Here is a 17,426-nt window from a genome sequence, read left to right on the forward strand (position 1 = left end):
GTGTGTGTGTGTGTGTATTTGTTTTTTGATAAAGGAAGATATAAGTTCTGAATGTTGAAATACTCTTACCTCCTCCGGCAGTGGTTGTAGTAAAACTTGCTGCCGAATTTGTCTAAGTACATCTCTTTGTGAGTCTTTGTCGCGAGATCCCCTCTCTATCTGTAGTTGGTACCACCTTCTCAAATCGTCTGATGATTTTAGTACAAGTGCAGGCATAGCTTCGCCCATCATGATTATTCAATATCAAAATTTTAAATGCAGTATCTTACTTCAATTCTGATTTTTGTTAAATGACCCACTGAAGAACAACCCTGATCCACCCTTATCCTTCGAGTATTTCAATACCACTGACATTGCCGTCCTTCCTTCAATGAGTCTAATATAATTTTGTGATATCCGAATATCTCATTCACAACGAAAGAATATGGTTCTTGAAAGTTTGCGTGCGCTCCCGAACAATATCACAAGTCTTCAAATCTCATCTATATATTGGAATATTCATCAGTAAGAGCTGTTAATTATAAAGACCTTGCTACTATGTAGTTCGTGATTGTCAAGGTGACAAGCCCAAGGTACCAAACTCTCTTGCTTTTTTGTGATATCGCGCCCAATTACTGATGTTGAAAGATAAGGATATACGACGGTAGCAAACTTCACACTTTCCGACAATAAGGCAGTATAAACTCTCAGGATGAATAATTCCCAAACACAATTTACGACGACTATCTGAACACCACATTCTTTGTCGTAAAGTCGTTATCGGAAAAGTAAACCCCGCAGCGGCCCGAGAGCATATAAAATGTGCGATGTAGTGTAGTGACTCACAATGTTCGGTTATGATCAGTTTCATCGTGGCACATCAACACAGGGTTTCCCTCCATACTTTCGTAGTCTGCTGCTATAAGATTCATTTCAATATCGCCGGAAGCAACGAATTTTATCACGCCTGGCAGTACTGAATACTAGTCCCTCCTCGCGTAGTCACAAACTCCATATCCACTCTCGTATTGAATGGAGGTCGTTCGTTTTGAAAAATCTGTGCGCCCGCTATAGTCTATATTCCCGCTATCCTAATTTTAACTTCTGACCTTATCCACATACGATTGAAACGAGAACACCAACACATATGATCGAACAGTGAAAACAAGCAGCCAGATCAGCCACTATGTCTATTGTATATAGTATGTCTATTTATACACGGCCACGAGTGTGTGCGGTTCGTGTTTGCCGCCAGCTTCTAGCGGAAGGCTATCACATGCGCCCCCGAATAGTACTTCAGAAAAATAATCAACAGCCCGAATGCACTCGACACATTCATACAGTAAGAACAAGGCTCAACAGCGAGAAGTCTACTGGGGCTAGTCTAAAATTCATACCCTCTGCACGTGCTCATAAGGGCTCATTGAGGTTAAAAACTCAGTATAGACATTCATCCACAGTAACAACCAGCACAACAACATCCTGCAGGACCCACACATGCGGTGACTTGCGGGCGGCAGATGTATCCCAACAGGTGCAGCTAAGTGGATGGGTAGTCACCAAAAGGTACTGAAGCGTGCGTATGTTGTGTACTCGATTTGCAGGTATACCAAAGTAACGCCGCCTGTGTGATTGCGCTGCAGTGCGGCGCTTTGTTGCACTTGTAGCTATATTATATAAACATTTCGTACAGGGCTCTATAGATCAAAATATATGAACATATTACATGCGCTTTGCGTCGTATTAGGTATCCGTCGTTTATTTCCGTTGTAGTGTTTTTCAATTTGTGGACTAGTGCGTATATCGAGACAACTAGCGATAGTACACATTTATATTATGTGCAATTTCCTCTCGTACCGCTCGTACACGCATAGCAATCTGAAAGAGTATGGCATGAATAAGCTTTACATTCGTAACTACATTAATTAAGTCTAACAGTCTTGTTTCTCGACATGACAAGCTAGAGTGGGATGGATTCCTACTTGGTTCAAATAACCATTGATATGCATATATTGTCCGAACATATACTTCTATGTAGGACATTTGGCAACGACATGCGCTTCATGCCTCTGCGCGATGCCTATGGTACGACGCAGCTGACGTACGCGAAGGGTGCTTGCAGTAGCGATGTATGGGATGTGCTAGAAAAAGCCTCGACTGAGTCAGTCATAAGCATCACCGGGGACGTTCGTTTGAGGCCGGAGGGACAATCAAATGATGTATGTATGGGCTGCGGCATGTGTTCTGGCCTTCGGGGATAGTGTGCTCTGTAGTTCTACACCGCCTCGTACTGTATGGAGGTCTTGAAACCCTCAGCAAATAGTTTTGTGTTTTGATGCACTCTTTATCATCGTATTGACTATGAATTTCGTGGTGGACTCTTGTTTCTGTTGTCGTAGTATCACTGCCGTCGTTGTATTGCCATCACATCTGCGGCAGACATTATCGCGCGACATTGATTTCTTCACGACTGCGGTTATTAGCATCACCCATTTGCACAACCAGTGACTTGGGTTTCATTAGTGCCATCGCTGCTATCAGCAATTACGTTAACACAGTTAGGATTGCTCTCAGCATGTTTATTGCTCTACTCATCAGACTAGAAATGTCCAAGTGCATAGTAACAGAACTTCCTTTTCCTTTACTCCTCTGCAGAGCACATTTCATTCTCTTTGTCTAGCTATTCCATGTCTAAAACACACACAATTACACACATACACACACATATATATATATATATATATATATATATATATATATATGTGCGTGTGTGTGTGTCTAATACGTGAATCAGTTCCAACTATAAGTATTAAATGGTACCAACGGTCGCACAATATAGAATAGTATATATAGATATACCATTTTGCGTACCGGTGAAATGGTTTGAGGTTTTAACAAGGTGTGCCGAACTCTCTGGTCGTAAAGCTGAAAATTTATCAAATTGATCAACAGGATATGCCAACTGGGGCTGTGGAGGTGGTGGTCACCGCTGCGCAGCTGCTTGGGTCATGCGAGAGTTTACCGTTTCCTCTAGATGATAACAATGTGGTATGTGCTAGCATATGAGCCATGTGAATTTTGGTATAGGCCTCAGGACGGGACTACCCGAGACTATTGATGTTTGGTGTTCAAGAGGACATTAATGCAATAGTGTCCTTCTGGGGTTTGCTGTACTGTATGAATCTTTTGTCGTTGCGCACGGTGAGCCTTGTACGAATGATTACTGCGGAAAGCTGGTATGCCGCTTTTTCTCTCCGACACCAAGACACTTGTAGGTGAACAATATCACATCGTTACCATTTAAACCATCAAACTCCAAGAAGGTGGTAGTATCCTTCTGATAGTGCATGGCATTACCTCCTTCTGTAGTTCTACCGACCTTATTTAGATTCTGCACGGAAAAGTATAGACTATCAGTGTCAAGTTGTTATGTTTTGACACTGAATGTTTCTGTGTTGTTCGGATTAGGGCGCCAACATGGCCGGGATTCGTATGGAGCGCAGATATCTGGCCCTCCGCTCGAATGCACTGCAGAAAAACATTCGGCTGCGCGCGAAAGTCGCCAGCGCTACCCGGCGATACCTGGAAGACCGCCAATTTGTGGAGATTGAAACGCCTCTCCTTTTCAGGTAGAGTAGTTAACAGTCGTGCATCTGTAAAGATACGGGTCCTAATACGTTCCCCAAGTATGAGTCAATTGGGTGCCAGGTATTCTCGGATGGCTTGATATTCGCTTACCTCAGCACAGACTGCGTATCTAATGTATGTCAATGCGCTCCTAGATGGATATATCTTAAGGTACAGCCTGAATGTGTGTGGAGAAATTAAAATCCTTTGCGTACTACAATTTTTAGATCAAGTCGTGCGTCTATTTGTGCTGGGCTGGTTTTACGTCGTACAGTAGTAGTCATGCCCATTGTCGTGCCTCACGCCACGTGCATGCGGTGCCAGGGACTGTGCTCTGCTTTGAAATGAAGGCACTCGCACCTGTTCAAAAATAAACACTCCGAGAACATCATGTATGTTTTGACCCCCGAAATAAACTCATCGCAAACACACAGTCCACAATATGCGCTATGGTATGCAATTGATGGGACGTGCATATGCTATCCAACCTAGAATAGTCTAAATCGGGCATTTTGTAACTCGCTATCTATTTCACAGGCGGACACCAGAGGGTGCGAGAGAATTTATTGTACCCGCGCGAGCGTCGGGTACGTTCTACGCCTTACCACAAAGCCCGCAACAATACAAACAGGTTCGTGTGGTCTCGATTGCAGTGCCTGTGTGGGTGGCTTACAATACGGATGTCCGGAAAGGGTCACGACGTGGTCGACCGTTGCTTCTGCTCGTAGTTAATTAAATGTCTATATGCGATACGGTATTAGGAAGACCTGCCACCCAAGGCGATATCTATGTGCTTGCAAGTTGTTCGCGAAATTCGAACCTCTAATATTGACCACACACCCGATATTTGCTGGCTGCTTTGGAGACGTTGCGCTCCGTATGTGTGGCGGTCAAAGCTCAAATCATATACAACGTAGGTATGCATGTAGATGTGGTGAATGACGTATGGTCCACCAAAGCAGGTATCGTCAGAACGACCATGTCTTACTGCATTCCAGTATATATAGGGCGCATAGCAAAACTACCTGCATCAATGCAAAGGACTAATGTCTACTTTATCCACCTGTATGTAAGGGCGTACATAGTATCGCTAATATCTATACTCAGCGTCGTTTATCCCCACTACACTTTCTATACCACTTGTGCCTGCGATGTGTGGTGTGTGCGTACAGTTGCTGATGGTGGGAGGGTTTGATCGCTACTTCCAATTCGCGCGATGCTTCCGTGATGAGGATCTGCGAGCCGATAGACAACCCGAATTCACACAGATCGATGTGGAGATGTCGTTTGTCACTATGCAAGACGTCATGGGTAAATGCATACATGTGCGCAAGGATATATTCATGTATCGATATGTGCGTATATGTATTTATTTGCGCTAATATGTAGTTACACATACACTTGAAAATTTGTTTGCGTACAATTAAGGTCAAAGCGTCTGTACTGGTTTTACGTGTGCCATGAAGGCAATCTTCATATTTTCTTGTCATGCTCGATAAAAAAAGTGCCTGCACATCGTACTCAATCTCGATTTAATGGTGGCACGTACAACGCATGTATGATACGTTTATGCACAATCACATGGCGAACCAGGAATATGTACACGTATTTGAGTGTATTACATTTTAATTTTACTCATACATCTTTGAGTACATGCATGTATGTCCCACAACTTCACGTGGTCTTCTTTGCCGCAGGCTTCATATTTATGTGCTGTTGTCGGACACGTGTGCGCGCGCAGCACTGTTTGATTGGAATTTTAAGTGCTGGCTTTTAGAAAACGTACAATAGCTTAAGTCAGAAAGAGCAGCATTTATCCGGTCGCTTGATACTGTTCCTATGCCATCTGTATAAGGTTGTCGTTCTGTCCAACTGTATCCTATCCCTTTACCTACCATAGCTTTATGTACAATTGTATTGGGGCTTGGGCACATGCCACACAATATTTTCTACGTCACAAGTCTCGTATTGCATATACAACTCCGTGGCTAATCGCTATCTTCTTCTTCCACTCTTATCCTAACACACTTTGAGCACAGACCTTGGTGAGAGAGTATGCAAGAACATGTGGGCAGCTGCAGGGTACGAGATTCCATCGCAATCCTTCCGCCATATGACCTATACCGAGGCCATGACATCATACGGTTGTGACAAGCCGGATCTGCGGTTTGATATGCGGTTAACAAACTTAGACGCCCCTTTCATCAATTCCAGCGCCGACTTCCTAAATATAGCAGCCAATGAAAAGTCTAAGAGTGTGGTGGGATTCAATTTGGGCAAATGGAGCAAGTCGATGAGCAGAAAAGACGTGGATGCTCTAGTCAAGCAGGTGCGGGCAAGCGGCTGCCAGACGGCCACGTTCATACAAGTCTCAGCAAATGGTGTGTCTGTGAACGTTGTTACAGCGTATCTAGGTTCTAAAAAGGCACAATCTGAATACATTCTGGAAGCAAAGTTTTTTTTTAATTGAGTGGCACGTTGGATGCCTAAATGGTTTGGTTTACAACATCATATTTCATATATGAAGACTCGGGCTGTATGCAGAAGTCGCACGTTTGCCTGCAAGCAGATTTCGTTCCATATCATTTCCTCTGTCGTCGTCTGAACTTTTCCGCGCTTTCAACATGGGAGCTGTCAATTTCGATAAACATCACACACCACTCCAACAACAGTAAGACATGCACTGCCTGCGCTACATTCTATGTTGCATAGCCCCATGCCACTTTAGTTGTCGTCGAGTCGCAACTCTTCTGACCGCGACACAACCCTCTCTGCTTTTGCGCACCCCAGATTCCGAGTGGACCTGGAAGTCATCTATTGCAAAATTCCTGACAAATGACAACAAGGAGCAGCTGAAACGTACACTGTCACTACAAGAGGGTGATATGGTAATAGTAGGCCTTGGAGCGACCAATAAGACACTCGAGGCTATGGGCAAGGTACGTCTCGTTTGCGACGCTCACAGGTGATCATTATCATGCCCATGAAAACACTCAGAACCACTCCTGGATACATATTTTTGCTCAATTCCTCACCGTTAACGTATCGTAGTGGTTACTTATTCGATGAAAAGATGTTTGTGGCTCAATGTGAGTTGATTTTTCAAAGTTATGCATGCTAAACCAACCATTGGGGGTGCCTGCGATGGCAAAAGTCATAAGCGCGTGCGATAGTGGTACAGTTGAGAGCTGCGTGCGTTGTCAGTCGTATTTCTTTATGTTTTTTTTGGTTCCACGTACGGTTGTTATATGCATGATTGGTGTGTGCGCATGTTTGACACGAGGGATACATGCTACATGTGAACTGCCGAATGTTTAGTCTAAATGAGTCGTTGTATAACCACGGTGCACTCAGTGGAGGAAGTACAGCCTCATTGTTGAGCGTATACCACTAAGATGCCGTACATCAACATGCAATACTCTGCTGACGTACAATCTCTCCCGTAATTTGCTGAGCAACAGGTGCGATTGCAGTGTGCCACCGAATTGGAACGCAAAGGCTTACCCGTGAGGCCTCTGAAGGGCTCTGCCAACGAGTTCGAGTTCCTGTGGGTCACAGACTTCCCACTCTTCACCCCCGAAGAAGAACCTGAGCAATCGAGCACGCCTAGCGAGAGCGATAGCAATCACAGCGCTACAATGCGGTTGGGTACGACCCATCATCCGTTCACAGCGCCACACGCCGATGATATGAAGTACTTGAACGGCACTGTAGAGGGCATGATGAAGGTGGGGAATATGATTGTAACTCTGGAGATGGTTGTATATGATATGTGATGTGACGTGATGTTGTAGTTTGTGCTGACGATCATCTTTTCCGCATTATTTTTATTGTTTTTACTTATTGGGCACTGTAACCCTTATGCTAAAGGGTATGATGTAAAAGGTGACTTCCAAACCAATACATCACTCTCATGCTATCACGATTGAAAGCCTTCTTACACATTGTGCGTGTGCATCACCGAGCTTATTTTTCTGTATTCTGTTATGATGCATTTGCGACCAACTCCAGTACGACCTTGATTTTATTCAATATTTCAATTAAAGCTTGTACATTTGCTTGTGAGTGTATTTATATAAATATAGCCTCAGCTCACTCACATACACTTACCCTTTCATAATATAGATCAGGGGTCAACACTTTGATCTGGTCGTCAATGGGGTTGAGTTGGGCGGTGGGTCGATACGTATCCACTCATCTGACGTTCAACGTAAGGTGTTGCAGGACTGTCTGAAGGTAGATGCTGAAAACTTCGAGCATCTACTGACTGCGCTAGAGAGCGGATGTCCGCCACACGGTGGCTTTGCGCTCGGTAGGTAGTCCATGTATTAGCTTGTGAATGTAGACCGTTACGCGACTGTGCCCAAATGATGCTTTGGCGTGCTGGTATGCGTATATATATATGACCAAGCACGCTTGCTTGGCAGGCCTTTGTTCATAAGGTGTGCGGTGCGGACCCTGAGTTATTGTACTTATTCACGTGCATGCAAATCCTCAAGTTGTTATAAGATGGCCACCAGCTACTTGTACAATTACACTCGTAGAAATTATTGCTATAGATTTACTAGATAGCTGGTTGTTTATGTGGCTTACGGATGGATCACGTTTTTGATTACTTTCCCATCCTGATGTAAAAACAAACAGTCAGAATGCTGCTCAATATTATTTCGGCATAAGCAGACGCAATTTACTTTATACACACACATAATATATATATATATATATGTGTGTGTGTGTGTGTGTGTGTGTGTGTACACGTGAGTGCATGTATGTATATATATATGTATATATATAGCATACATACGTCCGCGCATGCTAATCTGCTTTACGTTCTTCTCGCTATTTGTTAGGTTTCGACAGGGCGATGGCTTTGCTGACTCATGCTGAGAGCCTGCGCGATGTCATTGCTTTTCCGAAGTCGTTCTCCGGAAAAGGTACGTCATTGGTCAGTAATTGCTGTTGCATATGCTGCGCATGGAAGGGACAATCATCCTTGTTTCACGTCCGTACCCGCTTACGTGACCACCACAGGCGCTGTCCCTTCCTATCGTGACACACGCACCTATTTCTATTTCTTGCATCGTGCGATGACATGGATCTTGTGCATCCACATTCTGTACGTCTGATACCTTCTCCACTTTACATTCCTCTTCTTCTGTGATCGTTGACTCCGGATCGCCAGAGCCCATGACATCGTCACCGGCTCCGCTCTCTCAGGAAGATCTAGATGTGTATAATCTACAATTCAGGCCGGCGGTTAATGGAGTATAATACCACCATTGAAGTGAAAATGGCACTATCGATGCATAGGAGATGGACCTAATCGTAGCACGGAGATCCGATCATGATCGCACAATAGTTTACAAAATGGATGTGAATCACGTTGTAACCTCTCAAGTTGAATCGATACCTACTTGTGAAAAGTAGTGGTGATCGGCTAATAATACAGTAGAATTAGCAGAGCATTCAGGCAGCTCGTGTAGCTGTGACGTAAAATAGGCTATCAGACTTTAGTGGATAAATATGGCTGCTTCCGACAACCACCCAGACCAACGATGATTGCAAATTGATTATATCGGTGAAACAAAGAACATCATAGAACCCGGGCGAAAGAATCTGCCGACGATGAGAGTCAATCAGAGCACATGCGCCAGCTCGTGGATTGATCGACACAAGAGCGAAAGAAACATATTGCCACAAAGAACTTTGTTTTCTTCGAGATATTTCTCAGATTTTTCCGCAAATCATATCAGGCTCGGACCTTGCAAATGACCGACTTCCTGGAAGTTATATGCGTTGCTGCAACAATGCGGTAGTTTCCGATGCTGATGGGTTTAAATAGCGTTATGTTTAGTATGCAATAGATATCAACTCTTGGCGCTTAATTTAGAACAACATCGCAGTAAAATGCCTGAACAGAACCCTGAAAACATATATGCGCTCTGCTTCTCATGAGGCGAGTTTCAAGTTTCATACTAAATTCTTTATTCATAATGTTTTTGTATACGTCAATAAGATATCACACTCACGTTCGAGCTTCACAATTGATGTTAGCATATCCGCTGCGCTTCACAGCTAGGGTACGGGGTTTCACCATTTAGGCGGTGGTGGTATCCTTGGTGGTGTTGCTGTTGTCCTGCACGGATTCCTTTGCATCTTGAGCGGCATCCTTCAGGTCGTTCTTCGCGCTGTTAGCCGTGTTGCTCGCTTTTTCTGCTTTGTACCCAGCACTGTCGCCAGCTCGATCGACCGTGTCCGCAGCTTTCTGGCTGGTGGACTTCTCGCCGTACACGGCTTGGCTGACAGTATCACTCACGGTGTTCATGGCGCTGGTGGCTGCCTCCTTAATGTCGGTCACAGTGTTTGAGTTGGCGGCGTTGGAAGACATATTGGAGATTTGTTGATCAATTTATACTTTGCAGTGTTGTATTTTTGATTGATTGACGTAGGAAACAGATTTCACCCTCCTTTTATACTTTTTTGTCCGTTTTGTAAAAGCTGTGACGATGACAAGTTTTAAAATACGACCACATATCGGTTTTGAAACACCCCTGTGCCCTGAGGGCCCTCAGTGACTTGAGACTCGTTTCCCCGTCCCCGTTTCCCCGTCCCCGTTTCCCCGTCCCCGTTTCCCCGTCCCCGTTTCCCCTACCATTTGACGGTACATATGGACTTCAGTTTATTGTAAATACTGTATAACGATATAAACTTATACGCGAGACAATGAAGACAAATATTATTTCCCTTGACATGACAGAATTTAATTGGGCTAGGATTAAATGTGACTTTGGCAACTGCATTTTGCGTACGCAATAAAAAGATGAAATCGATGATAGAGCTGAGAAACAACTGATGATCCAATATTATTGGTTTGTTTTAACCTTTGTCTGTGGCAAAGTCGAGTCGGAACTTGGAAGTGAGAAGTCAGAGTGTCAGACTCAGAGTCAGAACTCAGAAGTCAAGACGCAGAAGGAGTTAGGACTCAGAACTTAGGACTCAGGTAAGTCAGGAGTCAGGACTGAGGACAGATACATCTGGATGATATGGTGCAGTGGGCCTGGTGCAGTCGCAAAAGATGATATGTTGCCGAATTGCCGATTGTGCTTTACTAAAACCCCTTTTTATTGTTCGTGATATTTTGATTGGCAAAGTCGAGACTCTTCATTTGCACTCGGCGTCTCAGCCCACAGGCTGGGCCACAGCCCCACATTCCTATCATGCGCCAATGTATGTATCTACGATATTTTTTATACACGATACGTATCTATTATATTCCATACGTTTCTCAGCAAACTCTAGTCTCTACTTTAGTGAAACTGGGGAAGGGTCGAGGAACGCACATGATGATAACTGGTGAGATGTTCGTGATATTTTAGTGTAAGAAGATTTATTAAGAACACAATTCTTTGGATACATGCAACCTCTTGTCCCCTTGTATGAGATACCCGCCGATTGTGTGCCCGAAAAGCATTGCAACCTCGCTTATTTTCATGTATTGTCGTGCAAGAGCGATTTTGTAGTCTTGTATTGCACATAAATCGAATTTTGTAGTCTCGTATTGCACATAAATAGAATGTGTTGTTTGAGGTGTGGCTAGCTTTCTTCACGTTGCAATTTCATTGCTAGATATCGATGGTTGTGTTTCTACATAGTGTGCTGACCCTTCATGATTGTTCGTCTTTTAACATGTATATGATATATCCCTCATGTAGGTTAATAATCTGTGTGTTGCCTTCAATAGGAATGTTTTATATTTCCTCCTTGTTTGTATGTTAGTTGGTTGTAAATATTATAATCGCAGCTCCAACCCCCAAGTGCATTACATTGAATATACATGCATAGATAATAAATGTAGAATCCTATCATATATGTGCTATTAATCGTGCAAACACTATGGACTTGATATTGTGTGACCATGTGAGAAACATGCGCAATATATTAATACTTCGATCCATGTATCGATAATCTAGTATATGTGAACAAGTATGTCTTATAAGAATATGCAATGTCCATAGATTTATGCTTTCTCGCCAATTTATTCATGCAGCACTTTCCTGTCATGAGCACGTATGTTTATTTACCAAGAGTTTTGCATAACCTTCGTTTTCCTTTACATCTATCTTATTCTCAGCATATACCGACGCGTCCTGTAGTCTGTATACTCTCATCTCCCAGGTGCGATGCATTGCACCATGCAAATCCAGCTGTCTATCTACCTTACTCATGTCCCACATTTTAAAGTACAGTTGTCAGTTGGCTATATAGATCTCAATTAATACTAGACTAAGCACGGATTGAAACCCGAGTATCGCTGCCCAAATCGCCGGCAGTGTCCGATTCCATACTTTGGTCCATATTAAAGTGGAGGACCGGAACCTCTCGTGTTCTTGTTCTCCGGTAAGCAAGCCACTCTGTCCGACCTCTCAGACACTGCAAGTAGCAACGCTTCTATGAAACTTGCTTTCAGTGAAAAATTTAGCCTCTTTTGACCAGTAGGAATTGTTAGTCAAATTCATCCCGAAATATAGATTAGAGCTGCTTTGTAAACTCACTTTTGTACGGGATTGCTGATTATCATTCCACAAGTATTAAAGCGATGTTAAAATACTCACTTGTATGATTCCTTTCGATAATCATGCCTTGCAGTTGATGCTTCGCTTGCTAAATGGTATAAACATGCTTTACATCCACATGATAATTCGGTAGTGATGCTAAAACGTAATATACAGCCATATCGTCTCGCAGTGCGGCTACACAATCGATTCATAGCTGTGTCATGTACACGCATGAAACCATTATCACTTACGAGGCCCACGCCTTGTTATTGTAAACACTAGACACCAGTGCATCATTGACGTATGGTTGTCATTCATTGTGAGACTCGCTCATCATCCTGGCATCAGCTGCCTTCGCTTGGTTGGGTTTCTGCACTCTTTGACGCTTCTGCGCTCAACCGCTTCTTCTTGGCCTGCTTGTATAGTTTGTCCGCTTTCCTCTTTTTCAGTTTGTCCATTTTCTTCTGGGCCTTAGGGTCGATCCCGTGTATGTGCTGGGTGACCTTTAGTGCCAATAGTTTTCTTGCTTCCTTGCGATTCTGTGCTTGCGATCGGCCCATCTGACACTGTATCGGACATGGTGCAGGTTTCTATTGAATCACCACGTCAAGCTAGGGTTAACCGAACTAAGCTGAGAACCCGCTATACTGTTCCCGAGTTGTCAGGGCTGTCATATCAGCAGGTAGCGCTCTATATAAAACTCTGAAGTTGAGCATACTAAATCGGTACAATACACCAGATCTTACAACTGCACAGCAGCCTTCAAGGTTACACACTCTTGTAGAACACAATCACAGAATAAAGCATTTCGAAACGAGATTGAGAACAAAATACACATAAATACACTCACCAATCACTCGGTAAGCCACATACATGAACGACTACCCCCGTGGGGATGTGCTTGAGCACAACTTGACTATTCGTCTTATTAATCTTTTGCCCGCCTGGACCGTTTCCCTTTACGAACTGCTCTTCGAAGTCAACTTCGTCCACCTCCATGACTATCACCGTATCTTCCCATTTGGGTCTCTTTTCCTTTTTCGGCTTCTTGGCTCTTTTAGGCTTAACATAATCTGTTAAACAAAGAGCCGCTTTCATTTGTTTAGGAAACCTGAAAAGCAATACACGCGAGCGCCACATCAGGACTTGCAAAACCATGAGCACATGAAAGACAGCAACGCACCTTGAAGCAATACAGCAAATCACCCAAATTTTTAAGCATGAACGAGCATCTTCGTATTCTGCCACATCTAATTAATTTTCCACAAATCTATCGGTGCAAGTCACTGCCGAGATATCACCGTGCACACCAGTCTTAGAACCGATATCGCACTATACTTAACCAGATATGTGTAGTCTTAAATATGCTTACGAGAGCAGCCTTCAGTATATGGCCACGATCACAATATAAAAATTGAAGCAGAGGACGGAGGAAGAGTATATATCAAATCTTGTGTACACATTTACGAATTTACATAATATCAGTTACTAATACAGAGCTTTAGATACGCTCTTCGTGGCCTTGCAAGAACACACCTTCGCCCGTGTGTAGATCTTGAGTTCCTTCTGTAGTATCATTCTGTGTGATACTACTCTTTTCGCTTAAGGTGGCGTGTTCGCTTTCCCGTGACGCTCCTTGTGAATGCACCGAACTCACAGTATGCAGTGAATCGCTATTTGAGGAGTTTGGGGCGTCTGATTGACGTTGCATATGAGCAAGCGTGTGGAATTTGGGTCGTTGGTATCGAACCACGCTTTTCAGGTATGTACGAGGTTCTTCCAGAGGTACATTGTGTATGCATCGATAATATCGTCGCTGAAGGTGTGTGCTTGTTCCATTATTGTTTGAAGGTTCTGAGTTCCTGTACTGTGTACCGGTATGGGAATGAGAGGCGATCAAAGGTGCTTTCATCAGAGACTGTAGCGTCGAGTGGCCTCGAGGGCCATTGAAAGCTCTGCGACAGGTTAAGGGAAACATGGTCCGATGTACTATAAGCTCGATAAGCCCACTTACTAGTTTGTATTTACTCATTTGTATTTTCAAAAATACACATTTCATATGTAAATACCTCCCCCTCTAGAGATAAAAATATGTATTTATTTACATTTGTGATATTTGAAATGGTTGACAATACCGGGTCCGATACATATTTAAAAATACATGTATTTCCGATGATGCAAGTTAAACGTTTTTTCCGGTCAAAAAAGTCTACTAGAGGAAAAATGAAAAATCTATTTTGAAAATAAAAAAGCCCTTGGCAAAATATCCAAAAGTTGAACCACAAGGCTCTGAAAATAAATACACTTGGAGCGACTACTCAAGGACAGTACCCATACAAAGCGACATAGCGCATCGATATCAACAATAAACGTATTTTTACGCAAAACGTATTGATATTAGGTTCATAAAGGTGAGATTTGTTAAGACTGCGACCACTATGCCTGCGACTCTCTGCGGCCACTATGCCTGCGACTCTCGACTGCGATCACTATGCCTGCGACCGGGTCTTGCGACCACTATTATCCCTATGCCTGCGACTCTCGACTGCGACTACTATGCCTGCGACTCTCGACTGCGACCAGTAAGTCTGCCTCTCTCACAAATGTTTTTATTGTCATACCTATGGAGTGAGTTACAGAGGAACGGAGTGATAGAGTAGTAATAGTAATATTATAAATACCTACCGTGCAACCGATACCCTTTCAAATTAAAGAAAGGGAGAAATATATAAATGGGATATGCCGTTGAGAATTATTTGCCATTATTGAATGAGAAAAGACGTTGTGCCACTAATGAACCGGCATGGTGTGGCACATGGGCTTTGTGTAACTAGGTATGTACTATTCATTGTCTGTCGGGAGAATGTATCAACAAAAAATGGCAATTCATAATCATGGCTATATACTGTTTCCACCCTTCTCAGATTTGTCGATTGAGTATACAAGGAAAGAAGAAGAGCTTGTGACGTACAGGTATGGTATGCTGTATATTCTTTCATATATCATTCCGATTGTTATATTGGGCATTCCCTGTCTCACTGGCATATATTACTTGTATTCACTCACAGACTCACTTAACAACATGAACGGAATGCTTCTGGAAATGTGTAATGGACCGTTGTATAAGAACGGAAGGCAGATCCGTTGGATGTGACATCAGAGAATGGAGGGTAGATCCGTTGGATATGACATCAGAGAATGGAATGCCGTTCCTTTGGATGTGACAACAGAGAATAGAAGGTCGTTCCGTTGAATGAGAAATCAGAGGATGGAAGGTGAAAATTTGGAGCATGGCAGATGAGAAATTAGAGAATAGAAGATGAAAATTAGAGCATGGAAAAAAAACCGTTGGATCTGGAATAGAAAGGCATGTGGATCTGCAACTTTAAATTAGTGAGGCCGATGGTTCGCGAGTATAGCTTCCAAGCAAGTACTATAGTCGGGAGTAGCCAAAACTATAAACAAGACAAAAGCGAGAAGGTCTTTATGTTTAGTATACAATAGTGTCGCGTAGCCTGTGATCAGCACTGATTGATATTTGAATAAAATATTAACATAGTACATTAGTCAAGAGTCAGATACATACTACCTTTACTTTTGCGACTTATTTTATCGCATGCGTCTTATATATGTGTCTTATACATGCAGCTATCGCGTGCGTCTTATACATGCAACTATCGCATGCGTCCTATACATGCAAATACTGCATACGTCTTATACATGCAACTATCGCATGCATCAAATACATGCAACTATCGCAAACGTTTTATACATCCAGCTATCGCATACGTCTTATATATGCAACTATCGCATGCGTCATATACATGTGTCTTATACATGCGTCTTATACATTCGTCTTATACATGCAACTATCGCGTGCGTCTTATACATGCAAATATTGCATGAGTCTTATACATGTAACTATCGCATGCATCTCATACATGCAACCATCGATATATGCCACATATTTAAGACGCATATATAGGACGAGACACATATATATTATGCCAGGTGACAGACACATATACATATTATGCCAGGCGACAGACACATATATATATTATGCATATATGAGACGCATATACAAAACGCATATATAAGACGCATATATAAGACGCATATATAAGAAGCAGATACAAGACGCATATATAAGACGCAGGCGATAGACGCATATATAAGACGCCGATATGAGACGCATATATAAGATGCAGGCGACACACGCAGACAACAGACGCAGGCGACAGACGCAGGCAACAGACGCAGGCAACAGAAGTATATATCAGACGCATATATAAGAAGCATATATAAAAAGCATATATAAGACGCATGTATAGGACGCATTTATAAGACGCATATATAAAACGAATATATAAGACGCAGATATATGACGAATATATAAGACGCATATATATGACGAACATATAAGACGCACATATAAGACGCATATATAAGACGCAGGCGATAGACGCAGGCGATAGACGCAGGCGATAGACGCAGGCGATAGACGCATATATATGACGCAGATATGAGACGCATATATAAACCGCATAAGACGCATATATAAAACGAATATATAAGACGCAGATATAAGACGCATATATAAAACGCATATATAAGACGTTTATATAGGAGATAAGACGCAGATATAAAACGCAGATATAAGACGAGATATAAGACGAATATATAAGACGCAGATATAAGACGCATATATAAGACGCATATATAAGAAGCATTTATAAGACGCAGATATAAAACGCATAAATAAGACGCTTGTATAAGACGCATATAAAAGACGCGTATATAAGACGCATATATAAGACGCATATATAAAACGAATATATAAGACGCAGATATAAGACGCATATATAGAACACATATATAAGACGTATATATAAGAAACAGATTTAAGACGCAGATATAAAACGAAGATATAAGACGCAGATATAAGACGCAGATATAAGACGCAGATATAAACCGCAGATATAAGACGCAGATATGAACCGCAGATATAAGACGCAGATATACGACGCTTGTATAAGACGCATATATAAGACGCAGGCGACAGATGTAATAAGCTGGGCCACCACACTAGACTCGATGTATAAACGTACTCTTAAGCAGTACGCAAATTATAAACGTACTCTTAATAGTACGAGGAACTTGAGTTTCCTTAATGTACTCTTAATAGTACGAGGAACTTAAGTCTCTTTAATGTACTCTTAATAGTACGAGGAAATTAAGTCTCCTAAATGTAATCTTAATAGT

General features: G+C 42.5%; 5 protein-coding genes across 5 annotated transcripts in view; 2 read left to right on the plus strand and 3 right to left on the minus strand.

Moving 5' to 3' along the window:
• Positions 1-493, minus strand: part of SARC_04253 (hypothetical protein) — a gene marked incomplete at its 3' end in the record, with an annotated part of 5,959 nt that extends 5,466 nt beyond the window's left edge. Inside the window, exon 1 of the mRNA XM_014301924.1 lies at positions 70-493. Coding sequence (XP_014157399.1) covers positions 70-231 — 162 coding nt within the window. The 5' untranslated portion in view covers positions 232-493. The remainder of the gene's footprint in view (positions 1-69) is intronic.
• A 345-nt stretch (positions 494-838) lies between these two features.
• Positions 839-4,342, plus strand: SARC_04254 (hypothetical protein; the record flags this gene model as incomplete). Its single annotated transcript, XM_014301925.1, has 5 exons — positions 839-1,545; positions 2,018-2,198; positions 2,932-3,027; positions 3,448-3,608; positions 4,144-4,342. The coding sequence occupies exons 1-5, from the start codon at positions 1,166-1,168 to the stop codon at positions 4,340-4,342; spliced, it is 1,017 nt and encodes a 338-aa protein (XP_014157400.1). The 5' UTR covers positions 839-1,165.
• Positions 4,343-4,784: 442 nt separating this feature from the next.
• On the plus strand, positions 4,785-10,079 carry SARC_04255 (hypothetical protein; the record flags this gene model as incomplete). Its single annotated transcript, XM_014301926.1, has 7 exons — positions 4,785-4,917; positions 5,646-5,987; positions 6,397-6,545; positions 7,068-7,334; positions 7,732-7,918; positions 8,457-8,540; positions 8,789-10,079. The coding sequence occupies 7 exons, from the start codon at positions 4,785-4,787 to the stop codon at positions 8,875-8,877; spliced, it is 1,251 nt and encodes a 416-aa protein (XP_014157401.1). The 3' UTR covers positions 8,878-10,079.
• On the minus strand, positions 8,047-10,196 carry SARC_04256 (hypothetical protein). Its single transcript, XM_014301927.1, has one exon. It carries the CDS (start codon positions 9,992-9,994, stop codon positions 9,704-9,706), a length of 291 nt encoding a protein of 96 aa, XP_014157402.1. The 5' UTR covers positions 9,995-10,196; the 3' UTR covers positions 8,047-9,703.
• Positions 10,197-11,115: 919 nt separating this feature from the next.
• SARC_04257 (hypothetical protein) lies at positions 11,116-14,196 on the minus strand. The gene is made up of 3 exons (XM_014301928.1): positions 13,698-14,196; positions 13,035-13,234; positions 11,116-12,727 (listed from the first exon to the last, which is right to left on the minus strand). The coding sequence occupies exons 1-3, from the start codon at positions 14,191-14,193 to the stop codon at positions 12,506-12,508; spliced, it is 918 nt and encodes a 305-aa protein (XP_014157403.1). The 5' UTR covers positions 14,194-14,196; the 3' UTR covers positions 11,116-12,505.
• Between the last annotated feature and the right edge of the window lie 3,230 nt (positions 14,197-17,426).

The sequence above is a fragment of the Sphaeroforma arctica genome, assembly GCF_001186125.1.
Source record: "Sphaeroforma arctica JP610 unplaced genomic scaffold supercont1.233, whole genome shotgun sequence".
NCBI classification, from domain to species: Eukaryota; class Ichthyosporea; order Ichthyophonida; genus Sphaeroforma; species Sphaeroforma arctica.